The sequence below is a fragment of the Bos taurus genome, chromosome 13 (genome assembly GCF_002263795.3).
Source record: "Bos taurus isolate L1 Dominette 01449 registration number 42190680 breed Hereford chromosome 13, ARS-UCD2.0, whole genome shotgun sequence".
Classification (NCBI taxonomy): domain Eukaryota; kingdom Metazoa; phylum Chordata; class Mammalia; order Artiodactyla; family Bovidae; genus Bos; species Bos taurus.
The window spans coordinates 10369651-10394499 of record NC_037340.1 but is presented as its reverse complement, the minus strand read 5'-3'; the positions used below and the strand labels follow the sequence as shown (position 1 = coordinate 10394499).

Here is a 24849-nt window from a genome sequence, read left to right as displayed (position 1 = left end):
AAATGATGGAAACCATTCAGAGTTAAGGAAATACTATTAATAGAAATGATACATTTGAAAAAGTACTCAGCTTAACTAAAAATAAGAGAACGTCCTATTAAGTCAAGCTAAGACTATTGGGGGTACTGTATGTTAGCTATCACATTGGTAAAGATAAAGATCAAAAAATAAAAATTGTGAGCACTCTTGGAATTGTTCAGGATGTGGGAGCACTATGACAAAATGTTGGTACAGGTAGGCATTATTCCCTTGTCAGTGGGTGGCAACTGGTAATACCCATGAAAGTAAAAATGCACACACCATGTGACGTAGAAATTCTACAGATCTTCCCACATAGTGTGAAATAGAAGGTTCACAAAGATATATACTTCAGCAGTATTTGTAAGAGTTAATGAACCAGCAACAATTCTGGGACAAAAACTGATTGTCGAATCTCAGTATTCATTCTTATCTCCTCCTTTCTTAATAGAACCTCCAAGTATCCACTGATTCCCTGGACTGTGATGACATTCCCCATCTTCCCTTCCAGCTAGGTGTAGCTTCGTGACTAGTTTTGGAAAATGAGATATATCTGAAAGGATTTTGTGAGCTGGGATGTGTCCTTCTTGATAGGGAGCATGTTTGCCTTCAGGCTGGAATGCATACATGAAGGTTGGAGCTCAAGCAGCCACCTTTAAACATGAGAAATCCATATGCTGAGAACAGAGGAACATCAAGATGAAAGCACATTCAGTCTCTGAGACTACAGTTAGCAACACCAGCCCTAAGCCACCTAACTCTGCTCATCTTTCTCATGATACACACTTCTATCTTATTTAAGCCTCTAAGTCATTATTTTAGGTGTGTTTAAAAAGACTTTGCTGAAATAAACCATGTGTACATATAACATTGAGCATTAAATAACTTTTTTAAAAAATGAGGGAAATCTATTGAGGTTTACACAGTAGTACATGCAGGTATGCTGAGATGAAATCTTTTACAAGATATACATTTTATGTGGAAAAAAGGCACATAAAGATGTTTTAAATTGTTATAGTTTCTGCAAAGAATAAAAATCTCTAGATTATGTGTTGTTGATTTGTAGACTACTTCTTTTTGGAAGAGTACGAGACACTGGTAACAGTAGTTAACTCTGAGCAAGGGAACTAGGGAAACAGGAAACAGAGACTTCTAGATCTATGCCCCTGGGTACCTTTAAGATTATGGGTTCCCAGGTGGCGCTAGTGGTAAAGAACCCGCCTGCAATGCAGGAGACATAAGAGACACAGGTTTGATTCCTGGTTCTTCCCAGGGCATGGCAACCCACTTCAGTATTCTTGGCTGGAGAATTCCATGGAGAGAGGAGCCTGGGAGGCTATGATCCATAGGATCACAGAATCTGACATGACTGAAGTGACTTAGCAGACACTTGTGTACCTTTTGGATTTATCCTTTGTGTATGTATATCTTATTATTTATAGTAAGTAATATAATTTAGAAAAAATGAGAGGATGCAGCTGAGGATGTCTAGCATGTTCTTCTGTTTAGGGATGAGGCAGAGATATGGAAATTGCTGGGGCAGGGGGAGAGGAGGGACATATGTAACACATAGGAGGTGACCCATATGTCACAGCCTAAAGGCTGAGAGCACAGTGTTAGAACCAGCAGACAGGGTGCGTGGCTATCAGCAAAGAGATGCAGAGAAAAGCCACAGGAGGGAGGAATTTGTGTAACAGTCTGAGAGGACCAGGTTCTGACTACGTGTGTTTTCTGCCCAAGACAGAAAAAGCAGCCTCGGTTACTTCTAGAAAATAACACAATACGATCTGTGCATATTGTAAGGCAGAGCCAGAAAGTGATTGAATTCTCTGCCTAAGCGTGACAGCTTGTTTGCTGCAATGAAGCATGTTTTTCCTTCCTCCATCTTAGAGTGTTTTTGATAGACATATTCTTTTTTTTTTTTTTTTCTGGCTGAATCTTACAATTTTTTTTTTTAATTGGAGGATAATTGCTTTGTGTTGGTTTCTGCCGTACAGCAACGAGAATCAGCCATATACATATCCCCTCTCTCTTGAGCCTCTTTCCCACCCCCCTACTCCACCATTCTAGATCATCACAGAGTATTAGGCTGAGTTCCCTGTGTTATACGGATGCTTCCCATTGGCTATCTATTTTTTGATAGATATATTCTTGAAAGTAGAAGCCGAGATGTTTCATCTTCTGGGTACAGAAAGCACACATAAACAGAGTGATTAGAGCTAGGTTACAGAGTTTTAAAGATGCCAGAGGAAGTGAGGAGCTGTCATGTCGAGGCATCACCTGCAGGGTGGTGGCAAGTAAGACTCTCACCCTTAACCAGTGTGCTAAGGAAATTGGCAAGGATGCTGCTTGAGTCATAAACAAACCAATCAAAACTGGACTGACTGAGTACAAGTAATTCCAGTCAGGATTGTTATATGAACTCCCTAATTAACAGGCAGCCAAGTAGCTCTCATATATATATATATATATATATATATATATAGAGAGAGAGAGAGAGAGAGAGAGAGAGAGATGTTTAAGGTTGATTTAAGTCTTCTCTGAAGACAGCAATAAAGTCTGTGAACATGTTTATTCAGCTTCAAAAATCTGTACCACATACCTGGTGAAGTGACTTTAAAAAATTGGTGATGCCAAGTGCTCATGAGAAAACGGAGCAGTTAAAATCTCCTATGCTGCTGGTGGGAATGCAAAATGGCATAAGCTCTCTGAAAACCATTCTGCTTAAAAAAGTAATAACGTTCAACATGGACTTAGCTAGACCAAGATATCCACTTCCTGGGTTTTTACCCCAAAGAAATGAAAACTTAGATTCACATAAAACCCTATATGTGAACGTTTATAGTGGCTTTATTCATAATTGTCAAAAAACTGGAAACAGCACACGTCCTTTAACTGATAAATATACAGAATGTGGTATAATTAAGTACTACTTAGGAATCAAAAAGAAGGAACTATTTATTGATACACTCAACTACATGGATGGCTCTCAAATGTATTGTGCTCAGTGAAAGAAGTCTGACTCATACTGTATGGTCCATTTATAAGACATTCTAGAAAAGATAAACCATAGGGACAGAATACAGATTAGTGGTTGCCAGGGGTTGGAGAAGGAGGGAGGGATTTACTACAATGATGCAGAGGGGAATTTTTTTTTTGGAGGTGGGTCTGAGTGATGGGACAGTTCTATATCTTGATTTTATTGGTAGCCACACAACTATAGGCATTTGTTAAGACTCATAGAACTGACTGCAAAAAAGGGAAAATATTGCCATATTAAAATGTACTTCATTAAATCTGACTTTCAAATAAAAAGTCTGTAGCTTGATGGATGTTACTGTGATGATGGACGTGTTCTGAATCTCATCTGTGTGGGGGTTACATGAGTGTATATGCATGAAGCAATTCATTAAGGTGTACAGTTAATATCTGTATACTTTGTGCATCCCACTTAATGGATTTTATATCTTATTTTAGAAAAAATGAAGAAGATAAAAGTGTCATAGTTGTTAAAAAACAAATTCAACCGAGTAAATTAGAAAGATCTTATTGGCTTTATTCAACAGTTCACGAGTTGGGGAACATCCCTTCTTAGCGGAAAGAAGAGAGCTTCGGAGAGCTGTACAAAGTAGAAGACTTGTATAGGCAGGAGGGGAGTGCGATGAGGAAGTTATACTGGCAAAGAACTGATTGTGGCGAGGTCGTATAATTTTAGGGGATGTTTGGGGTTTATCAAGCAGGTTGCCTCACTAGTGCTGACAGTAGTTCTAGAAATTGGTTTAAGGTTCCATTCGGGCGTGAAGTGTGGGCTGGGACTATAGTTAGTCAGTTTAGTCACTAGGCTGTGTTTACTTTGCAGTCCTATGGACTGTAGCCTGCCAGGCTCATCTGTCCATGGGATTTCCCAGACAAAAATGCTGGAGTAGGTTGCCATTTCCTTCTCCAGGGGATCTTCCTGACCCAAGGATCGAACCTATTTTTCCTGCATTCATAAGTGGATTCTTTACTGCTGACCACCAGGGAAACTGTTATAAGGTAGGTATTACATCTTGGTTTGGCCTTCCCAGGTAGCTCAGATGGAGCTGCCTGCAATGCAGGACACCCGGCTTCAACCCCTGGGTTGGAAAGATCCCCTGGAGAAGGAAATGGCAAACCCTTCCAGTATTCTTGCCTGGAGAATCCCATGGACAGAGAAGCCTGGTGGGCTACAGTCCATGGGGTCGCAAAGAGCTGGACACAACTAAGTGACTAACGGTGGTCAGTTGGTGACATGAGGCTTAGCATAAGTGACTCCATTTTGGGCCTATTGTCTCTCTCTCTTTTAACATAGTTAGGAGAGGAAGAGAGAGGGAGAGAGGAGGGGAATTAAATGAGTCTCTACCACCCTGATGGGGTTGATATAAGACCCCAATATGATGTTTGATAATGACAGGTAGGAAGGTTGTGGACCCAGGACAGATGTCAACAATGTCACCCTTTGTATCGATGCATGTTTGTGCTTTTTCTCTTTTTATTTAGTTCTGCTTCTGACAGCTGCTTTTCCATTTCTAGCATTTTCTCCAACACATCCTGTGCTGAGGAGGAGGGCTAAAAAGAAAGAAATCCCAGCTCTGAGGACACAGACATTTGAATTCAGAGTCCAGTTTCCATACCTAGAAGCTATATGTCTTCAGAAAATTCTCCATGTTTTTTCATTAGGCAGGTTTTTCTCGATGAGGCACATGTGTATATAGAATTCCTAGTAACTCAGGGATCTTCCTGAACATTATGACTCTTTCAATAACAAATTTGAAGCCTCCTATTTTGAACTAACACTTATTTTAGGGTTTTAAAAATTTCCACAGCAGTAACAGAAATCCACGGCCTCCTTATGAAGTCATCTGCACAGGGCCAATTGATTTGGATGGTAACAATTCTGATAATCTTTCCCTGGAGGGCAGTGGGGCAGAGTCCCATTTACATATTTTGTGCAGAACAGAAACTGCTGCAGCTCCTAAACAGCCCATCTCTATTCCTACAAACACAAATGTTCAACTGTGCCATCCCCACTGACTGTTGACTCGAGTCACAGGTGAGCCCGGTGGTGTACTCTTAACCCAGATGCCAAGAATACATCCATGGCCTCTGAGGTCAGAGAGAAAGGGAACTTAAACACAGTCTTGGATACATTGGAATATAGAGGTTTGGGTGGTGGTGGGGGAGCGTCTCAGGTGGCCCAATGGTAAAGAATCTGCTTGCCAATGCAGGAGATGCAGGTTCTATCCCTAATCGGGAAGATCCCCTGCAGGGGAAAATGGCAACCTGCTCCAGTATTCTTGCCTGGAAAATCCCATGGACAGAGGAGCCTGGCGGGCTACAGTCCATGGGGTCACAAAGAATCAGACATGACTGAGCACGCACAAGGATTTTTTTGCTTGTTTGTATTTTATATTCTGGATAGGCAGATAGTTTATTTTCAACTAATTGGTCACTCAGAGCTTTTCGGATCCAATGTCTCTGGGTGCTGATCATTGTGAAACTTCAACCTGCTGCCATCAAGCCTTGGACTCAGCCCAGAGCTACGGAATGCCATGTTGGCTGCATCACTGTCTGCCACGAGCCTTGGGGCTGCTTTGCTGTGACTGGCCGCTCCTCCTTCCTTCCTTCTGTTGGCTTTGAAATGCTTCCTTCTTTCGGACCAGTGATGCAGTAAAGCAAGTTACTTGGAGCTGTGCCTTCAGCAATTCGAGGTTTCAACAGTTGTAGATGGGTACACAGGGCAAAGGTTTAATCAGGTGAATCCGATGAACAAACTGTTTTGTTTCTAGGCTAGTGTTCCATGGTAGCATATTTGTCTCCATATGTAAAGAGAGTGCAAATTACTACCCCATCATCTTCTATACCGTATTGAATTACCAATGTAATTGTCATCAGCGCTTCTGGATGTGCTGATGGCCTATTTTGTACGCGTTTGTGTTAATCAATGTTAATTACGAAGAAAGTACAGGGGTTAACGAATTATAATGCGCTTAATTAAGCCTGACAGTAACAAATGGCATAACCTTTATGTTATGACCTGGTTAGAGGAACAGAAAAGGACAAAAAATGGGCCAAAGAATCATCACATAGAAATTCATATTTATATACTGGCCATCTACAGAAACAGAACAGTATAATGAGTTTACTTGTTTTGCCAATCTGGCATCACCAGGAATGCAGACAACTACTGAGACATGCTGTTTACCCTTCAAGGGTTTATACTCCGATTGGGAGAGAGACACAGAAAACCAAGTTTGAAAATTTTCCAGTGAGTAACAAGTGAGTCTGAATTCGGCAATAAGGAGTTCATGATCTGAGCCACAGTCAGTTCCCAGTCTTGTTTTTGCTGACTGTATAGAGCTTCTCCATCTTTGGCTGCAAAGAATCTGATTTCCATGTTGACCATCTGGTGATGTCCATGTGTAGAGTCTTCTCTTGTGTTATTGGAAGAGGGTGTTTGCTATGACCAGTGTGTTCTCTTGGCAAAACTCTATTAGGCTTTGCCCTGCTTCATTCCGTATTCCAAGGCCAAATTTGCCTGTTACCCCAGGTGTTTCTTGACTTCCTACTTTTGCATTCCAGTCCCCTATAATGAAAAGGACATCTTTTTTGGGTGTTAGTTCTAAAAGGTCTTGTAGGTCTTCATAGAACCGTTCAACTTCAGCTTCTACAGCATTACTGGTTGGGGCTAGACTTGGATTACTATGATATTGAATGGTTTGCCTTGGAAACGAACAGCGATCATTCTGTTATTTTTGAGATTGCATCCAAGTACTGCATTTTGGACTCTTTTGTTGACGATGGTGGCTACTCCGTTCCTTATAAGGGATTCCTGCCCACAGTAGTAGATATAATGGAGGTCCCTGACATTGTACAGGGGGCAGGGATCAAGACCATACCCATGGAAAAGAAATGCAAAAAAGCAAAATGACTGTCTGGGGAGGTCTTACAAATAGCTGTGAAGAGAAGAGAAGCGAAAAGCAAAGGAGAAAAGGAAAGATATAAGCATCCGAACGCAGAGTTCCAAAGAATAGCAAGGAGAGATAAGAAAGCATTCCTCAGTAATCAATGCAAAGAAATAGAGGAAAACAACAGAATGGGAAAGGCTAGAGATCTCTTCAAGAAAATTAGAGATACCAAGGGAACATTTCATGCAAAGATGGGCTCAATAAAGGACAGAAATGGTATGGACCTAACAGAAACAGAAGATATTAAGAAGAGGTAGCAAGAATACACAGAAGAACTGTACATAAAAGAGCTTCATGACCAAGATAATCATGATGTGTGATCACTCACCTAGAGCCAGACATCCTGGAATGTGAAGTCAAGTGGGCCTTAGAAAGCATCACTACAAACAAAGCTAGTGGAGGTGATGGAATTCCAGTGGAGCTATTTCAAATCCTGGAAGATGATGCTGTGAAAGTGCTGCATTCAATATGCCAGCAAATTTGGAAAACTCAGCAGTGGCCACAGGACTGGAAAAGGTCAGTTTTCATTCCAATCCCAAAGAAAGGCAATGCCAAAGAATGCTCAAACTACTGCACAATTGCACTCATCTCACACACTAGTAAAGTCATGCTCAAAATTCTCCAAGCCAGGCTTCAGCAGTACGTGAACCGTGGACTTCCAGATGTTCAAGCTGGTTTTAGAAAAGGCAGAGGAACCAGAGATCAAATTGCCAACATCTGTTGGATCATCGAAAAAGCAAGAAAGTTCCAAAAAAACATCTATTTCTGCTTTATTGACTATGCCAAAGCCTTTGACTATGTGGATCACAATAAACTGTGGGAAATTCTGAAAGAGATGGGAATACCAGACCATCTGACCTGCCTCTTGAGAAACCAATATGCAGGTCAGGAAGCAACAGTTAGAACTGGACATGGAACAACAGACTGGTTCCAAATAGGAAAAGGAGTACGTCAAGCTGTATATTGTCACTCTGCTTATTTAACTTCTATGCAGAGTACATCATGAGAAACGCTGGGCTGGAAGAAGCACAAGCTGAATCAAGATTGCCGGGAGAAATATCAGTCACCTCAGATATGCAGATACAACCACCCTTATGGCAGAAAGTGAAGAAGAATTAAAGAGCCTCTTGATGAAAGTGAAAGAGGAGAGTGAAAAAGTTGGCTTAAAGCTCAACATTCAGAAAATGAAGATCATGGCATCTGGTCCCATCACTTCTTGACAGATAGATGGGGAAACAGTGGAAACAGTGTCAGACTTTATATTTTTGGGCTCCAAAATCACTGCAGATGGTGATTGCAGCCATGAAATTAAAAGACACTTATTCCTTGGAAGGAAAATTATGACCAATCTAGATAGCATATTAAAAAACAGAGACATTACTTTGCCAACAAAGGTCTGTCTAGTCAAGGCTATGGTTTTTCCTGTGGTGATGTATGGATGTGAGAGTTGGACTGTGAATAAAGCTGAGCACCAAAGAATTGATGCTTTTGAACTGTGGTGTTGGAGAAGACTCTTGAGAGTCCCTTGGACTGCAAGGAGATCCAACCAGTCATTCTAAAGGAGATCAGTCCTCGGTGTTCACTGGAAGGGCTAATGCTGAAGCTGAAACTCCAGTACTTTGGCCACCTCATGCGAAGAGTTGACTCATTGGAAAAGACTCTGATGCTGGGAGGGATTGGGGGCAGGAGGAAAAGGGGACGATGGAGGATGAGATGGCTGGATGCTGTCACCGACTCGATGGACATGAGTTTGAGTGAACTCTGGGAGTTGGTGATGGACAGGGAGGCTTGGCATGCTGCGATTCATGGGGTCGCAAAGAGTCAGACATGACTGAGCGACTGAACTGAACTGAATAGAAGCAGGAGATATTAAGAAGAGGTGGCAAGAATACACAGAACTATACAAAAAAGATTTTCATGACCCAGATAATCACAATGGTTTGATCACCAACCTAGAGCCAGACATCCTGGAATGTGAAGTCAAGTGGTCCTTAGGAAGCATCACTACAAACAAAGCTAGTGGAGGTGATGGAATTCCAGTTGAGCTATTTCAAATCCTGAAAGTTGATGCTGTGAAAGTGTGGCACTCAGTATGCCAGCAAATTTGGAAAACTCAGCAGTGGCCACAGACTGGAAAAGCTCTGTTTTCATTTCAATCCCAAAGAAAGGCAATGCCAAAGAATTCTCAAACTACCACCCAATTGACCTCATCTCACACGCTAGTAAAGAAATGCTCAAAATTCTCCAAGTCAGGCTTCAACAGTACATCATGAACTGTGAACTTCCAGATGTTCAGGCTGGTTTTAGAAAAGGCAGAGGAACCAAAGATCAAATTGCCAACATCTGTTGAATCATCAAAAAAGCAAGAGAGTTCCAGAAAAATATCTACTTCTGCTTTATTGACTACGCCAAAGCCTTTGACTGTGTGGGCCACAACAAACTCTGGAAAATTCTTAAAGAGATGGGCATACCAGACCACCTGACCTGCCTCTTGAGAAATCTGTATGCAGGTCAGGAAGCAACAGTTAGAACTGGAGATGGAACAACACACTGGTTCCACATAGGGAAAGGAGTACATCAAGCCTGTGTATTTTCACACTGCTTATTTAACTTATATGCATGAGAAACACTGGACTGGATGAAGCACAAATTGGGATCAAGATTGCTGGGAGAAAAATCAATAACCTCAGATATGGAGATGACACCACCCTTATGGCAGAAAGTGAAGAAGAATTAAAGAGCCTCTTGATGAAAGTGAAAGAAAAGTTGGCTTAAAACTCAACATTCAGAAAACTAAGATCATGGCATCTGGTCCCATCACTTCATGACAAACAGATGGTGAAACAGTGGAAACAGTGAGAGACTTTAGTTTTAGGGGCTCCAAAATCACTGTGGATGGTGACTGCAGCCATGAAATTAAAAGATGCTTGCTCCTTGGAAGAAAAGTTGTGATCAACCTAGACAGCATATTAAAAAGCAGAGACATTCCTTTGCCAACAAAGGTCCGTCTAGTCAAAGCTATGGCTTTTCCAGAAGTCACATATGGATGTGAGAGTTGGACTATAAAGAAAGCTGGGCACCGAAGAATTCATGCTTTTGAACTGTGTTGTTGGAGAAGACTCTTGAGAGTCCCTTGGACTGTAAGGAGATCCAACCTCTCCATCCTAAAGGAAATCAGTCCTGAATATTCATTGGAAGGACTGATGTTGAAGCTGAAACTCCAATACTCTGGCCACCTGATTTGAAGAACTGACTTACTGGAAAAGACCCTGATGCTGGGAAAGATTGAAGGCAGGAGGAGAAGGGGACGACAGAGGATGAGATGGTTGGATGGCATCACTGACTCAATGGACCTGGATTTGAGCAAATTCCAGGGGATGGTGAAGGACAGGGAAGCCTGTTGGGCTACAATCCATGGAGTCACAGAGTCAGACATGACTTAGTGACTGAATAACAACAACACCCTAAACCAAATGGCTTAAATGACCACCACAGGTTTATTGTTCATGAGTCTTGTCAGGGTGGGAAAAAAAGAGCTTCCTTTACTTTCTTGAGTTGATAACCTGGGTGTGCAAATTAAACTGGCAAAACAGTTTAACAGAACAAAGTGTTCTTTTCACCATCCAGTCTCAATTAAAGTTAAGGTTAGGTTATGTTAAGGGTAAGGTTAGATTAACGTTAGGTTAAGGTTAAGGTTAGCTCAGGTTAGACTGAGAAGAAAGGTTTAGTTTTTACCTGCATGGAAGGCATCACTGAAAAGAAGTGAAAAAACCCAAAGCAATTAGGCATTGGAATTTATTATTTTAACAAAAGGCAGTACATTGTAGAGAAGTGACTACAAAAAGGAAAAGGGTTCTCATCTCCTAGTGGCTGTAAGGACTGGGTGGTTGTAAATCACGGCAAAGTAAGTATGTGGGGGAAACAAATGGGAGATCAAAGTCAGCTTAGTAAGCTTTGTTGCCTTTCTACCTCTAGTAAGAAGGCATGTTCTTTTGGTATGGGGGAGGGAAGGAGGACCAGCTTCACCAAGGGAAATTTCTGTCCTGCTTTTTGGAAGATGTGGGAGGGCAAAGGCTCTTCCTGTGTTGGCTTATTTTTAATTGCCTTCAGATTTAAGATAATTCTTATACCACAGTTGCATATTTTGGCATCCTGATCCCTGTCCATCTACAGGTCAGCTTGGTGGTTCTGCTGGTCTGGACAGGCTCTGTCATTCTGGGCTGCTCTCATAAATCTCTGACCAGCTCATGAAGTGGCTGGGGCTGGCTGCTGCAAGGGGTCTCACTCCCATGTCAGGGGGTTGGCTGGCTATTGATGGTGGCACTGGGTTTGACCGGTTATGCCATCATTCAGCAGACTAGCCTGATCGTGCTTGCTTCACATGACAGTGGTAGCGATCCTGGAGTAACAGGGAAAGCACAGGAAGCCTTTCCAAGCTGAGGCTGGAAGGTTAATTCTGCTGCATTCAGTGGGCCAAAGTAAGTAACCAGGCCAGCCATGCAAACGGGTGGAGAAACAGACTCCTTTCCCTGTTTGAGCGCTGCAAAGTGACACTACCAGTACAGGGCTGTGGGGTGCGGGGAGCGTGAGAAAGTCTATCTTTATTTTTTTTTTTAATATTTATCATTTGGCTGTGACTGGTCTTCATTGCGGCACAGGGAATGTTCACTGCCAGGTGCGGGATCTTGGTTCAGCCTGGGGGACCTTGAGTTGTGGCATGTGGGATCCAGTTCCCATCTAGAGATACTTCCCTGGCACTGGGAGTGTGGAATCGTAACCACTGGACCACCAGGGGAGTGCCCTGTATCACTATCTTTAAACCTCTAACACTATGCCCTAGGTAAGAGGCTCTCCTTCCTCACTATTTCTGGGGCAGAAAGAAAGAAAGGAAGAAAAGTTGCTCAGTCATGTCCAACTGTTTGCGACCCTGTGGACTACACAGTCCGTGGAATTCTCCAGGCCAAAATCCTGGAGTAGGTAGCCTTTCCCTTCTCCAGAGGATCTTTCCAACCCAGGGATTGAACTCAGGTCTCCTGCATTGCAGGCAGATTCTTTATCAGCTGAGCCACCAGGGAAGCCCATTTCTGGGGCACGACCCTACCTTTCCTGTCTCTGAATATTTGTTCAAGGTATTTCCTCTACCTCAGAAGTCATCTCCTCATCCATCTTCAGGCTCAAATGCTGTCTGTCCTGTAAGACTTGTCTCTGCAACCAATTCATCCATGAAACTTGTCTTCATCCCTCCAACTAAATGTGGTTTCTCACTCTGAAGTTGAACTGCTTCCAGACTCTACAAAGTCCATTGATTCTGAACTCTTTTTGACCATAGGTCTAGTTATACACAATTGAAAACAATCTTTTTTTCTGTCTTAGTGTATAAAATGACTGTGATTTAGGGTGATAGCTTCTATTAAATTGAATCTCTGTGATTTCTTCATTCACTTCTGCTCTAAAAGAAAACTGCCATTCATAGCTACCTGCCTATAGCTTGCCAACAAAATTACTATGTATGACTTTCAAGATTATCTTTACTGTTACTTTGGTGCTCAGGTTTCACTTTCAGGTCCCCAAGTACATTTTCTCTAAATGATGGTTGCTTTTAATGTTTAGTGTTTTAGGAGATTCTAAATTTACTTTAAAATTTTATGACTTAGAACATGAAAATCTTCCATGTTTGGATTTGATATCTATGATTTCTGTCTCTAATACGATTATGTATTTGTTTGAGAACCTGAAGAATAGTTACTTTAGTTTTTTGGCTCACTGCATACCTCCTAAATCCAACTTAAGTCCCATGATGTACACCCACATGAAGATATTAAGTGTGCTGTGTGATATAATGCTTGAAGTCCGTACTTGCAAACAGAAAAACAGATGGGTTTCTGAGATGTCAGTTGTATCCTATGTTCCAATTGAAGTGTGCCAGTCTGCTGTTTCTCAAGGTTTTGAAAAGAGTCATACTGGTGAGAGAGTAAATCAACTTTGTTCCTTAGAGACTAGAGGAAAAATATATAACTGTACATATAGCAGATAGGAGTGTGGTTTTTTTTTTTTTTCTGATAATGGCATTTCAAGATGATTCAAATATTTTGCAGTGGAGTAAACATTTCAATGCGATCTCACTTTGAAATGAAGAAGCTAAGTCTCAGGGAGTTTACATGAGTCACAACTATTTGGCAGTACGGGACTGTGAAACATTAGAGGGAAAAAAAAAGAATTCAACAATAAATGAAGATCCAAACAGGCTACATCAAAACAAGCAAACAAAAGCAAACCATACACACACACACATGGCTTTAAGGGTGATGGGGTCAATATTCCATTCTTATTTGATAGCATTTGGGGTCTTATTGTTTTACAATTTTATTTTCTTATTTTTGGCTGAGCTGGGCCTTTGTTGCTTTGCCCAGGCTTTCTCTAGCTGTGGTGCCCAGGCTTGGCATTGCAGTGGCTTGTGGAGCACAGCTCTAGGGCGTGCGGGCTTCCGTAGTCGCTGAATGTGGGCTCAACAGTTGCAGTTCCCATTCTCTAGAGCACAGGCCCAATAGTTGGGGCGCACGGGCTTAGTGGCTCTGCGACATGTGGACTCTTCCCCTACCAGGATTGAACTAGTGTCTCCTGCATTAGCAGGGGCTCCTTTTACCGTTGAGCCACCAGGGAAGCCCCCCATTCAGGTTTTAACATAGGCCTCAGAATCTTTTCTTCCCTCCATCACCATTCAATTTTTTTTTTTTTTTTTGAAACTAGAATTGCCCTTCACTCATCCAAGTGAAATGAATTTCCAAATTGTAGATTCTGAAATGCTTTTGTGCCCTGGACCCTTTTGGTTGTCTGGTGAAATGTCATTTTCAGAATAACCTTTTTAAATGCACAAAATACACGGGATGGAAAGGAAAATCAATTTTAACGAAACACAGTGAGCAAGATATAAAAAAGATAAATTTGTGATAGACTAACACATGTGGTTATATTAAATAACAAGATGTAGTGTCAGTCTAATGAGGACCAATTTCAGCGTAACAGTGACTTTTAACAATTTGAGAAAGCTGCAACAATTAAAATTGAACAGGAAAATCCATAATTTCTAGAGGTGTCAAAATCTCTGGTATTACTAAAGTGAATGTTTTACTTAGAGGCTGTAACAGATATTTACACCCCGCCCTGCACCCCCCCCGCCCCCGCAACCCCCAATCCAAGTTCAGGGACCTTCTGGTAGACTTGTAATTTTGGTGTTTCTCATGAGTACCTGCTCCTGGTGGGGGACGCCCTCCACACCGGTGCTGGACTTGCTGCCTTTGACCAATTCGGGAAATCGGCAAACTGAGCTACAACAGAGTCGCGGGGATTGCCATCCTGAAAGGCTGCCTCGCCCAACTAAGAAACCTCGGCTAACTTTTCGAGGCTAAGAAAGAGAAAGAAGCACAGGCTTCCCAGTAATCCCAATTGAGCCCAACCTCCAGCCCCGGGCCCCATAAATTAGGCCACGTGAGACCAGCTGCACCCACAGAGTTTGCTGGAAAAGCAGTATCTCAGGTTTCACACCAGAGCTGTCCAATCATAATCTGCCAGTTCACAAGTTTCCCCAGGTGACTTGTATAAGCATTATTGTTTGCAAAGTACTCCAGAAACGTGCTGTTTACTTTTGACAAGTAGAGCCACCTACTTATCTTGTCGTTCGTCTTCCCTTTGAGAGACTTCTTTCACTCTGGGTTAGAAAGAAATGTTCTCCGGCCAAGTCTCTGTCCCATCCTGCCCAGCGTGAGTCGAAGACTTACAGCCTCACATTCAAAAGTTCCAGGAGTGCTAGGTGAGGCCAAAGTGTCTGCGGGACTGCTTTGGTCTGTTTCGTCAAATGGCGAAGTCACGAAGGGGTAGAGGGCTTAGAGGCAAGAGCAGGGTGTTGGAAATGAATGAATGAACAAAACCTTCCGAAGAGCCAACCAGTGAAGCCCTCGACACAGAAAACAGCTTTTAATCTTGAACTCCTCCTGCAAGCTTGTGTAATTTGTTGTCTTTAAGAATTGGGCTGGCTTTGTCGGCTCTGGACCCCTCGCGTGCTCTGTGCACTGAAGCCCCCGACCTTAATAGAGTGGTCGTTAGCAGGGGCGGCGGCGGCTCACGCAGACGATGGGACGCGCCCCCCTCCCCCAGGAAGGCGGCCGGCGCGCAGTTTGTCTCCGCGCAGCTCCCATATAAGGTTGGCTCCGCCCCTGCCCGGGTATCCCCGGCGCCGCGCGAGCTTCTCCGCCTTGTTTTTACCCCGTCCGCCGCTAATGCGCATGCCCGGCCCGCTCCGGATTCCGGCGCGCCTAGTTTGTCCGCCTCTTGGTGGTCGACTCCGCACCCAGCTCTGTGCTCCCAAAGGGGAAAAGCCATGGGTCTCTGGGCTCTAGGAACTCGCAGGGTGCTGATTCCCGGCCAGCGTCAGGGCTCTCGGGGAACTGACGCTACGATTCCTTGTTTAAGTGTGTCACATGTTTGCAGGCATCCTCTCAAAGCGTGAACCAACAACCAGAGGTTTTTCCTGATTTGTAGATAAAGCAAGAGCCTTAGAGGCGCCCAATAATGCAGACTGGGCTACCCAAAGCTAATGCTGGAGCCGAAGCTCAAACCCAGGAACCCAGCCTCCACTTCTTGTGGGCCCCCATCATAGCTGGGCTTGTGGAAGAGCAGTGCCCCGCCCCCCGCCCCCCGCCCCCTCTCAGCTCTCTGGGTGCCCTGGGGGTGTGAAACACCGGCAAGGAGGAGATGAGGGCAGAGCACCCTTTTGTGGCTCCATTAGGAACGTGGGGGCACACTGGCTGTTGAGTATGGGCACTGCCTTCTGTGGATTTTCCTGCTTGCCCCCACCCCCCTTCAGCTGTGAGACCGGAGGCAGGAAGGGTGGGTCGTGGGGCTGGGATGGGTGGGCTGAGAGGCCCAGAGTGGGGCAGTGGAGGAAGGCAGAATTGATGTCTTGGTTAATGTGGCCTGTGGCTTATAGATGGGCCCTTGGGTGTGTGTGAACGAATGCCCCAAAGAGTGCATTCTTCGGGAGAGGGGAGCAGACAGGAGCCGGGATAGGACCTCGGACTTCACTTCTCCGAGACCCTAAACCCCGGGAGAGAGTCGTTCCCACCCCTAATTCCTTGAAGACGGAACTGTAACATATATGTGCTCAGTCGCTAAGTCCTGTCGGACGCTTTGGGGCCTCATGGACTGTAGCCCACCGGTTCCTCTGTCCTTGGAATTCTCCAGGCAAGAATACTGGAGCAAGTTGCCATTTCTTTCTCTAGAGAATCTTCCTGATCCAGGGATGGAACCCCCATCTCCTGCACTGCAGGGAGAGTCTTTACCACTCATTCACCTGGGAAGCCCCAACTGTAACATAAGTGCAAAAAAAGTCCAATTAAGATCTGGTTTCAGACCATATAGCCATTCTTGCCGTACCCTTTTTATTTTCATTTCTTCGTATCCCTGAATTGAAGGGTCCAGAACACAGGCTCAGACAGCTTCAGAGTAGTAGAGAAGACCTGAGCAGTGGCCCACTATCAAGCTGTGATAATCTCTGTGCTCCGGTTTTAAATTGGATGAGTTAACTCCTTCCCGGTGGGGTAAAGCCAGGTTCTTGGTTAGGGCTGAAAAACTGTTTTTGGTAATTTGACCTCAGGATTGTGGTTCTTGAGCTGGCCCTAAATTGCTGCGAACTCCTCTTCTTCTGCCTCCTCCCAGTTTTTTCAAGGAATGAGGTTGGGTTTTAGGCTTTCTTGAAATCGCCCCGTCCCTAGCAGCCCTGAGGCTCGAACTACCTGATTTCTTGACCTCGGAACCGGCTCCCAGGCACCCTGGCTCCGCCCCTGCGCGCCGCCCGGGCGCCGCCGGAGCGCGGAGCGCGGATCACGCGGGCCGGAGCCGCTCTGAGCATGCTCAGAGGCGGGGCCGGAGGGCAGCCGCTGCCGTGGAGTCCGGCCCGAGCGCAGGGGCGGGGGCCGGGGAAGGGGGCGGGAGCCGCGGGCAGCGTCTCGGGAGTCGCGGGCTGCGGCGGGCGCGGGATCGCGCGGGCCGGGCCGGGATGAGCGATGGCCTCGGTCAAGGTGGCCGTGAGGGTCCGGCCCATGAATCGCAGGTGAGTACAGGGGTTGGGGCGCAGGTGGCTCCCGCGCGCTTCCTCACCCGGAGGGAGCTGGTGTCCAGCTCCCCTCCAGAGCCGTCCTGGACTTGGGGTCCAGAGCCGTCCCCGGCACCCCGGGCCCGGTGATGGCCTCTGGGGGCCTGGGGCAACTTGAAGCTTTGCTCTCGCTTTTACACTGCTCCGGAGGACACTCGGGGGGTAAAGAGTTTACGGCGCCATGAAGATTCCTGTCAACTCTTCCCCGTCCCGAGAATTTGAGGAAGTTTGCACCCTCCCCCTTTAAAAAGCATCAAGGGATCACTTTCCTGAAGGTGTAAATTCACGAGCGTGGTTACGGGGCACCAGAGCAGTGAGGCAAAGTCCCCTCAATTGTGCCAACTGAGAAGTTCTCTCACTATCATCGGTGTAACTTTTTAATTTCTTAATAAGAGATGATTATGATTCACCGAACGTGAACCTTGACTTCTTCTGATCAGTAGTTTCGCCATCCTTAACTTCAGCTTAAAGAGTGGATGGGAAAACTTTAATAAGTTTTGCTTCCTGGGAGAAAAAATTCAGGGACACTTAAGTACACGTGTTTGAAATATGCCGATGTTAATAGGGAGGTGGTTATAATTTAATCTTGAATGTTTCCACTAAGTGATGCTTTTCAGAATGATTTGACTCTACATTCTCTGAAGAATAATCTGTTCTTCCTTTTCAGTGACTATAATCACTGGCTTTAGAATAGTTACTTTTTAAATTGGTTTAACTTTAAAGAATAAAGTGGATCCAAATGGGATATGTCCTTCCCAGTTGATAGGAGAAGTTCACACAAGGCCATTTGTTTTTATTGGCTTCTCAAGCAAGTTGAGCATTTAACTTGCCATATGGCCTTTGCTACTTTTCTTGTGTTGACTTTGGAGGTCATTGTTTGTTAGTTCTGACAGCTGATTGAGGCATCAGAGGATTATAAAATCAAGAGATTGCTGGAACCTTCTTTAATTCACCTGACTATGTTTTTCTTTTGGCAGATAGGGAGTCGTTCTTCTGATCTGTAGCTATTGGAAACCTGTGCTTTTGTGATTTTTAAGTTATTTCTAAAGCTTTTTAGGGAAGAAGTTTGACTTTTTGGTAAGTCAGATATATGCATTTCTATGTATATTCAGTCCTACAAAACAAATGGCCCCATTTAGATGTTTTTAAAAGATTGTTCTTTATTTTGGATTTACATGTACAAGATATGAAAGTTCTTTTCCTTCTTTGAACTAAAGAAGCTTTGGAGCACATGCTACAAGATTGTATTGAGTAACTAGAAAGCATTTATTTAGCGCCTGCCAATGCTGGAGACCTGTGTTTGATCCCTGGGTCAGGAAGATACCCTGGAGAAGGAAATGGCAACCCACTCTGGTATTCTTGTCTGGGGAATCCCATGGACAGAGGAGCCTGGTGGGCTACAGTTCATGGGGTCAAAGAGTCGGACACGACTGAGCGATTGAGCACGAGGAGGCAGAAGTCTGGCTACAGGTGGGGATGGGAAGGCTGGAAAGACCCACGGAGACAGTTTGCTGGCAGAATTGACAGGAGTTGGCAGTTCATTGGGTGGGAAGTTGGGGAGAGGGGAAGAATAGTCACTAACTGAGGTTTGATGCTTAAGAAGGTGGGAGAGGTTTGGGGAAGGTGTGTTCTCTTGGGTTTGTGAGTTTCAGGAGATGCAGTAAATGTCAAATACAAGCACAGTGTCCCACTAGAATGAGTGCTCCCCCAAGTGTTGACGAGATTCACTGTCTGAAGTGTCCGAAGGACATCCATTTCTTTGCTGTTGTTGAGAAGACTGGAAGAAAACACAAGTCTCAGGTGATCTGAGGATTGGCATTTGGAAATTTTTAGCACATGGATGACAGTTTAAGAATGTTACAGTGAGGTGGAGATTTCTCAGGAGGAGAAAATTTTTTTTTTTTTTTAAACATTTTGTTTATCTATTTATTTGGCTCTGCTGGGTCTTAGTTTTGGCATGTAGGATCTAGTTTGCGGGATCTAGTATCCTGATACGCTGACCCAGAGATCAGACCAAGGCCCCCTGCATTGGGAGCGTGGAATCCTAGCCACTGGACCACCAGGGAAATTCCTAGAAACCTTATTTTTCTGTATAAAGCACAGATATACAGTAGATTAAAAAAAAAGACTGTTTACCATCAGAGGAAGAGGGAATCAGGCTGGGCGCTGGGATGTGCTTCTCAGCAGGTTTCCAGGGAGATGACTGGCCTGCAGGCGTGGAGGAGAACCAGCACAGCACACGGTTGTGAAGGGAAGGGAGAAGGCGCCCGGAAGAGGCGGTGGTTGCTGGTGTCTGGTGTTGCCAAGATGGTGCTCTGCTGTTGCCAGTACGTCTTTGGTCTTGGAGACGAGTGTTGATAACCTTCCAAAGAGCAATTTCAAGGAGAGAAAATGTTCTGGAAGTTGGCAGTGAAGTGGAAAGAGGTATACTAATGGCCAACCAGAAATGCTTGGCTTAACTCATAAGGAAAGAGTTGCAGGTTATAATATTTGTAAGAAACCATTTTTCACTGATGAGATTGGTGATTAGCTGAACTTTGAGTGTTGGTGATGGGATCATAAAGGGTCAACACCTTTGAAACTTCCATGTTGGGAAATTTGACAGTAGCTGTCAAGATATGAAATTTATAAACTCTTTGGTTGAGAAATTTCATTTCTAAGATTTTATTTTATAGATTGTATTCCTATCTACCAAGATGTATGTATAAGGATACTTCTGCATCAGTCTTTGTATAACAACAACAAAAACATCATAAATGACCTAAATGTACAGTAATGGGGGAATTTTAAAATTGTGGGCAAGTCATTTGGCAGAGTACAATTTAATACTTACAAAAGACTCTTAGGATCTTTGTCTTAAAAAGAGTTCCAAGATAGAGAATTAGATAAGAAAAGCAAGGTTCTCACAGATGCATACACTGTTGTAGAGTTGTGTGAATGTTAAAAATGTTAAAAATGCACACACACGGCCGTATCTGTGTAGAGTGATTCACAAGAAGCCTGACAGCTAACTCCGCGGAGGAGGGCTGATGAAGAGTGTATTAGGCCAGGATAGAAGACTGTTTGAGTTTTTACTTTGCTCTTGGTAGTTTTATAATTAATAATTCAAAACTTGTTTATGTAGTTTTAAAGAGTTATCCAAGAAGTCATTGGCGCCACAGAAAGAATTTTTAGCTCGTTGTTCAGGAGGTTTGAAGGAAGTTGTTAAATGAATTTTCCCCCAGTTTGATTGAGATGTGTTGACATATTTGTAAGTGTCAGATATACGGCCTAATAACTTGACTTGTATACGTTGTGAAATAATTACCACAATAAGGTTAGTTAACATCCATCATCTCATATTGTTCCAAAAAAAAGAAAAAAATGTTTTTCCCCTTGTGATGAAAACTCTCAAAACAGCTTTTAAATACTTTCCAGAGGTATTAACTATGGTCATCATGTTGTACATTATATCCCCAGGACTTATTTATCTGATAACTGAAAGTTTGTGACTTTGGACGCCCATTATCTAGTCCCCCTGTTCCCTATCCCTTGCCTCTGGAAACTACAAATCGAATTCCTTTGACCTAGTTGTTGCTGGTTTTTTTTTTTTTGATTCCACGTGTAAGGGCCATCTATACAGTAGTTCTCTTTCTCTGACTGTTTTCACTTGGCATAATGCCCTCAAGATTCATCTATGTTGTTACAGATAGCAGGATCTCCTTCTTCTTTTTCATGGCTGGGTAATACTCACATATTCATATTTATGTGTGTTTGTCGGTCACGTCTTCTTTATCCATTCGTCTGTTGATGGACCCTTAAGTTGTTCCCTGTCTTGGCTTTTGCAAATAAGGGTGCAAGCCCTGAAGGCAGGCAAACAGGAAGCAGCCAGTAGGAAGGAGAGGCCTGGGGTGATAGGGCGGTTGGGTTGCATCCTGTTGAAGGATGGGGCAAGGGGGTGAGATACTGACTCTAAGCCAGGAGCCTGTGTGGTCACCAGTCCTCTGAAGAGGCACCCACTGCTTGATTAAGGACGAAATGTGATGCGTTCTTTTTACTAATTATCCAGGAGGAGGAAACTTCTTCCTCTCCCTCTTGGTGAGTTCTTAGTGGCTGGTCTAATAATGAAATTGACAGAAGGTTAACAGGCGGAAAAGAAACAAACTTGTAAAGAATTGACAGAGGTCAAAGAACCTTAGGTTTTGTGTGCCCAATTAGTGAGGAGTCTAAACAGGGTTTGAGCTTGGGGTGGTTGTTTCGTTGCTAAGTGGCATCTGGCTCTTCGTGACCCCATGGGTTGTAGCTCACCAGGGCCCTTTGTGGAGAATCCCAGGGACGAGGGAGCCTGGTGGGTGGGCTGCTATCTATGGGATCGCACAGAGTTGGACACGACTGAAGCGACTTAGCAGCAGCAGCAGCAGCGGGGCCCTTTGTCCATGGGGTTTCCCAGGCAAGAATACAGAAGTGGATTGCCATTTCCTTCCCCGGGGGATCTTCCTGACCCGCGCCTCCTATATTGGCTGAGCCCCCAGGGAAGCCCCTTGGGGTAGCACATTGAAGAAGAACAAGGTCCAGAATCCCCATCTTTGGCAGTAGGGGTGTCCTCCCACCTCCACAGACAGGGGGTCTGCCTTTCATGTGGAGATTGGTTTCTTGCTTTCAGGGAGACAGAGAGGAGGGCCAGAGTATCCCTCATAGATTGGCCGTTTCTTAAGTAACTTTAATTTAAAACAATCAATATGTCATGGAGGTGAATTTTGGGGTGGCCCACCCTGAACCCCAGCACTATCTTGTGGTTTTTGGTTATGTGGCAGAAGTAGTAGTTTGAAGTTTGAAAAAGCCATTGCGTTCCATCAAGTAACAGCCCCTCCCTTTATTGAGCGTTTTCTCTGGACCAGTGGTGCAGAACCTCATTTAATCACAGGTAGAGGCTGTGATTATCATGCCATTTTCCAGACTGAAGAAGATAGCTTGTCCAAAAGTCAGTTTCCTAGACAGTCACAGCTATGCTTTATAACACGAATAAAATGTCAGCAGACACTTCATTCATTCATAATTTTTGTGGGCAAAAGCTTACTATTTATGTACTGTCTCTGTCTTTTTCTTGGTGATTTCTCCCCCTGGTCTGATGCCTCATCTTTTCTTTTTTCACTGGTTTCATTTTTACAGTCTTACAAGATAGATTTTTTTTTTTTTTTAACCTTCTGAAGAGCCAGCAAAATAATAATTGGGGAACTAATTTGTCCATTTCCCGTCGGTTTCAGTTGCTTGTTTTTTCCTGGAAACACTAGGTGATTTTTCAGGGTCATCCATCCTATCTGGTTGATCTATTGGGGTTACATGTTCGGGGTCTGAGGGTAGACAGCCTGGGTTCCTGTCTTAGCTGTTATTTACCAGGTGGGTACCTTTGAACAAGAGACTTAATTGTCCTAAGCCCCAATTTTTACATCTGCAAAATGGTGACGATAATTATATATACCTTATAAAATCTTCTGTGAGACAAGGTCTTTTCCAAATACTTTTTACTATGACTCACAATAAGAAACACATTTAAAATCGAAGCCCTGTAGATATGTAAAAGATTTATGAAGTGTTACATGCAATTCACTCATAGTTTCAATTTTATCCTATTCTATTCTGTCTCTTTTAAAATTTTCTCTTAAAATTTAAAAAAAAATTAATTTCTTGGCCACATCTTGGGACATGTGGGATCCTAGGTCCCTGACCAGGGATCGCACCCACAGCCCCAGCAGTGGAAGCCCGGAGTCTCAACAACTGGACCACTAGGGAAATCCCCCCACATGTCTATTTTTAGGTCTACTAAATTGACTTGAAGATCTACTGATGAGTCGCAGTTGGCAGTGTGAAGAACACTCATGAGGTTCAGAAGAGATACGTGCATGGGGCAAAGCTCTGCACGTGGTGCCTGGCATATAGCATGGGCTCTGTGAAGACTGCTGCTGCTGCTAAGTCGCTTCAGTCGTGTCCGACTCTGTGCGGCCCCATAGACGGCAGCCCACCAGGCTCCGCCGTCCCTGGGATTCTCCAGGCAAGAACACTGGAGTGGGTTGCCATTTCCTTCTCTAATGCATGAAAGTGAAAAGTGAAAGTGAAGTCGCTCAGTCGTGTCTGACTCTTTGAGACCCCATGGACTGCAGCCCACCAGGCTCCTCCATCCATGGGATTTTCCAGGCAAGAGTACTGGAGTGGGTTGCCATGGCTGCTGTTATTATTAGAATTTCACAATTGTACCTTTATGCAACAACTTGTATTTTAAAAATGTTCTCCCCCCCACTTTTTTTTTGTTGAGTGCTGGCAGCAGACCAGATGTTAGCTTTGTAATGCGCTTTCTCATCTGACAAGGCAGGTCCACCCCACACCTTCTATCCATGACGGTTCTCAGCCTCTCTTCCCGATTAGCCTCTCAGGTAGAATTTGCTGTCATGTCTGTCAAGTTAAAAGGAAAAGAAAAAATGCCAGTGGTTGTTTGACTGGGGTTGATGTCGTTAGGCTCTGCTGAAGTCTTCCCATTGGAGAGCAGGTGTGGCGGGGAAGATAGCTCTGCGGAGGCCTCTTTGATCTGTTTTGGCACCAGGCTCTGGTGGGCTGTGTCTGTTGAGCCGCTGCCTCGCCTTGCACCAGGCACGTGCTCACTTCTTCACCTTGGGGACTTCCTTTCCCCCTCCCACCAACTCACTGACAGAGGCTTTTCACCCCCATTTGACAGAGGGGAAACAGAACGGCTGCCCCAGATAATCAAGCGGGCTGATCTGGCTCCGCCTCCCTCTGGAGCCCTCCGCCCGGGGACTTGTTGTCCTGGGCTCGCTGATGACAGAGCTGTTGGCCTCAGGGGACGGCTGGGCTGCTGGCGGAGAAGTCAGGGCCACAGCCACACATGCTGGCAGCAACAGAATCCGCGTGTGGTTGTCAGGGGGACCTCGGGGTTCTGGAGGTTGGAGGCAGAGGTCTGTAGCTTCCCAGGGTCCCTTCGATGAGAGGGTAGAGACTCAATTGAGCCCTGAAGAAGGGGTGTCAGCGACCACCATTTAGAGAGGGTCTGTGAAGTTCTTGACTGATGCCCTTTGAAAGGCAGCACAGTCCCTCCATTCTGCAGATGAGGAGCAAGGCTCAGAGACCCAGAGAGCCTGCCTGAGGTCACATAGCTCGGTCATGGTGGAGAATGGGTTCCCCCCCCATAGTACAGAAGGCTCAGATGAGGATAGGCGGGGATGCCTGGCAGATGGCACCAAATACAGTTACCGGGGATCTTAGACAAACTGGAGATTTGGGTAAGGATTGGTTGAGAGGTTGGTAGGCAGGGTGTTCTGAGGACATTTCTTTGTTCAGCTTGGGAGTTGGGGCTTTTATAGTCCTGTCTTGTGCTGGCTAGCGTCGTAGCCCTTGGCTGCGTGCAGCTGCTCATATTAATATTAAAAAAGATGTAAAATGTAGTTTCTTGTCTGTACAAGTCACATTTCAAGTGCTCAGTATCTACATGTGGAACAGGGCATGTCTGTCCTCGTGGAAAGTTCCGTCAGACAGGAAGGCTGGGCTGGGCTGGGTTTGAACCCCAGTCCTCCCGCTTCCTCGCTCTGGGTCTTGGCACTCTACTCAGGTGTTCTGTGCTTCCGTTTCTTCACCTGTAAGGTGGAGATTGTTGCAGGAGCCCTCTCGTGGGGCTGAGATGGTTTTTGAATGAAGTAACCCTTGCTAACAGTA

General features: G+C 44.5%; 1 protein-coding gene across 9 annotated transcripts in view; it reads left to right on the top strand.

Annotated features, from left to right (window-relative positions):
• The first annotated feature begins 15692 nt into the window (after window positions 1-15692).
• KIF16B (kinesin family member 16B) overlaps window positions 15693-24849 on the top strand; it is a 309240-nt gene continuing 300083 nt past the window's right edge. For 8 of the 9 annotated variants that reach the window (XM_025000913.2, XM_025000912.2, XM_059892889.1 and 5 more), the window contains exon 1: window positions 16970-17109. In XM_025000913.2, the coding sequence (XP_024856681.1) occupies window positions 17063-17109 (47 nt within the window). In that variant the 5' untranslated portion in view covers window positions 16970-17062. Of the gene's footprint in view, window positions 15888-16969; window positions 17110-24849 lie in introns of those variants that run through there. The other variant, XM_059892884.1, reaches the window with a different exon arrangement.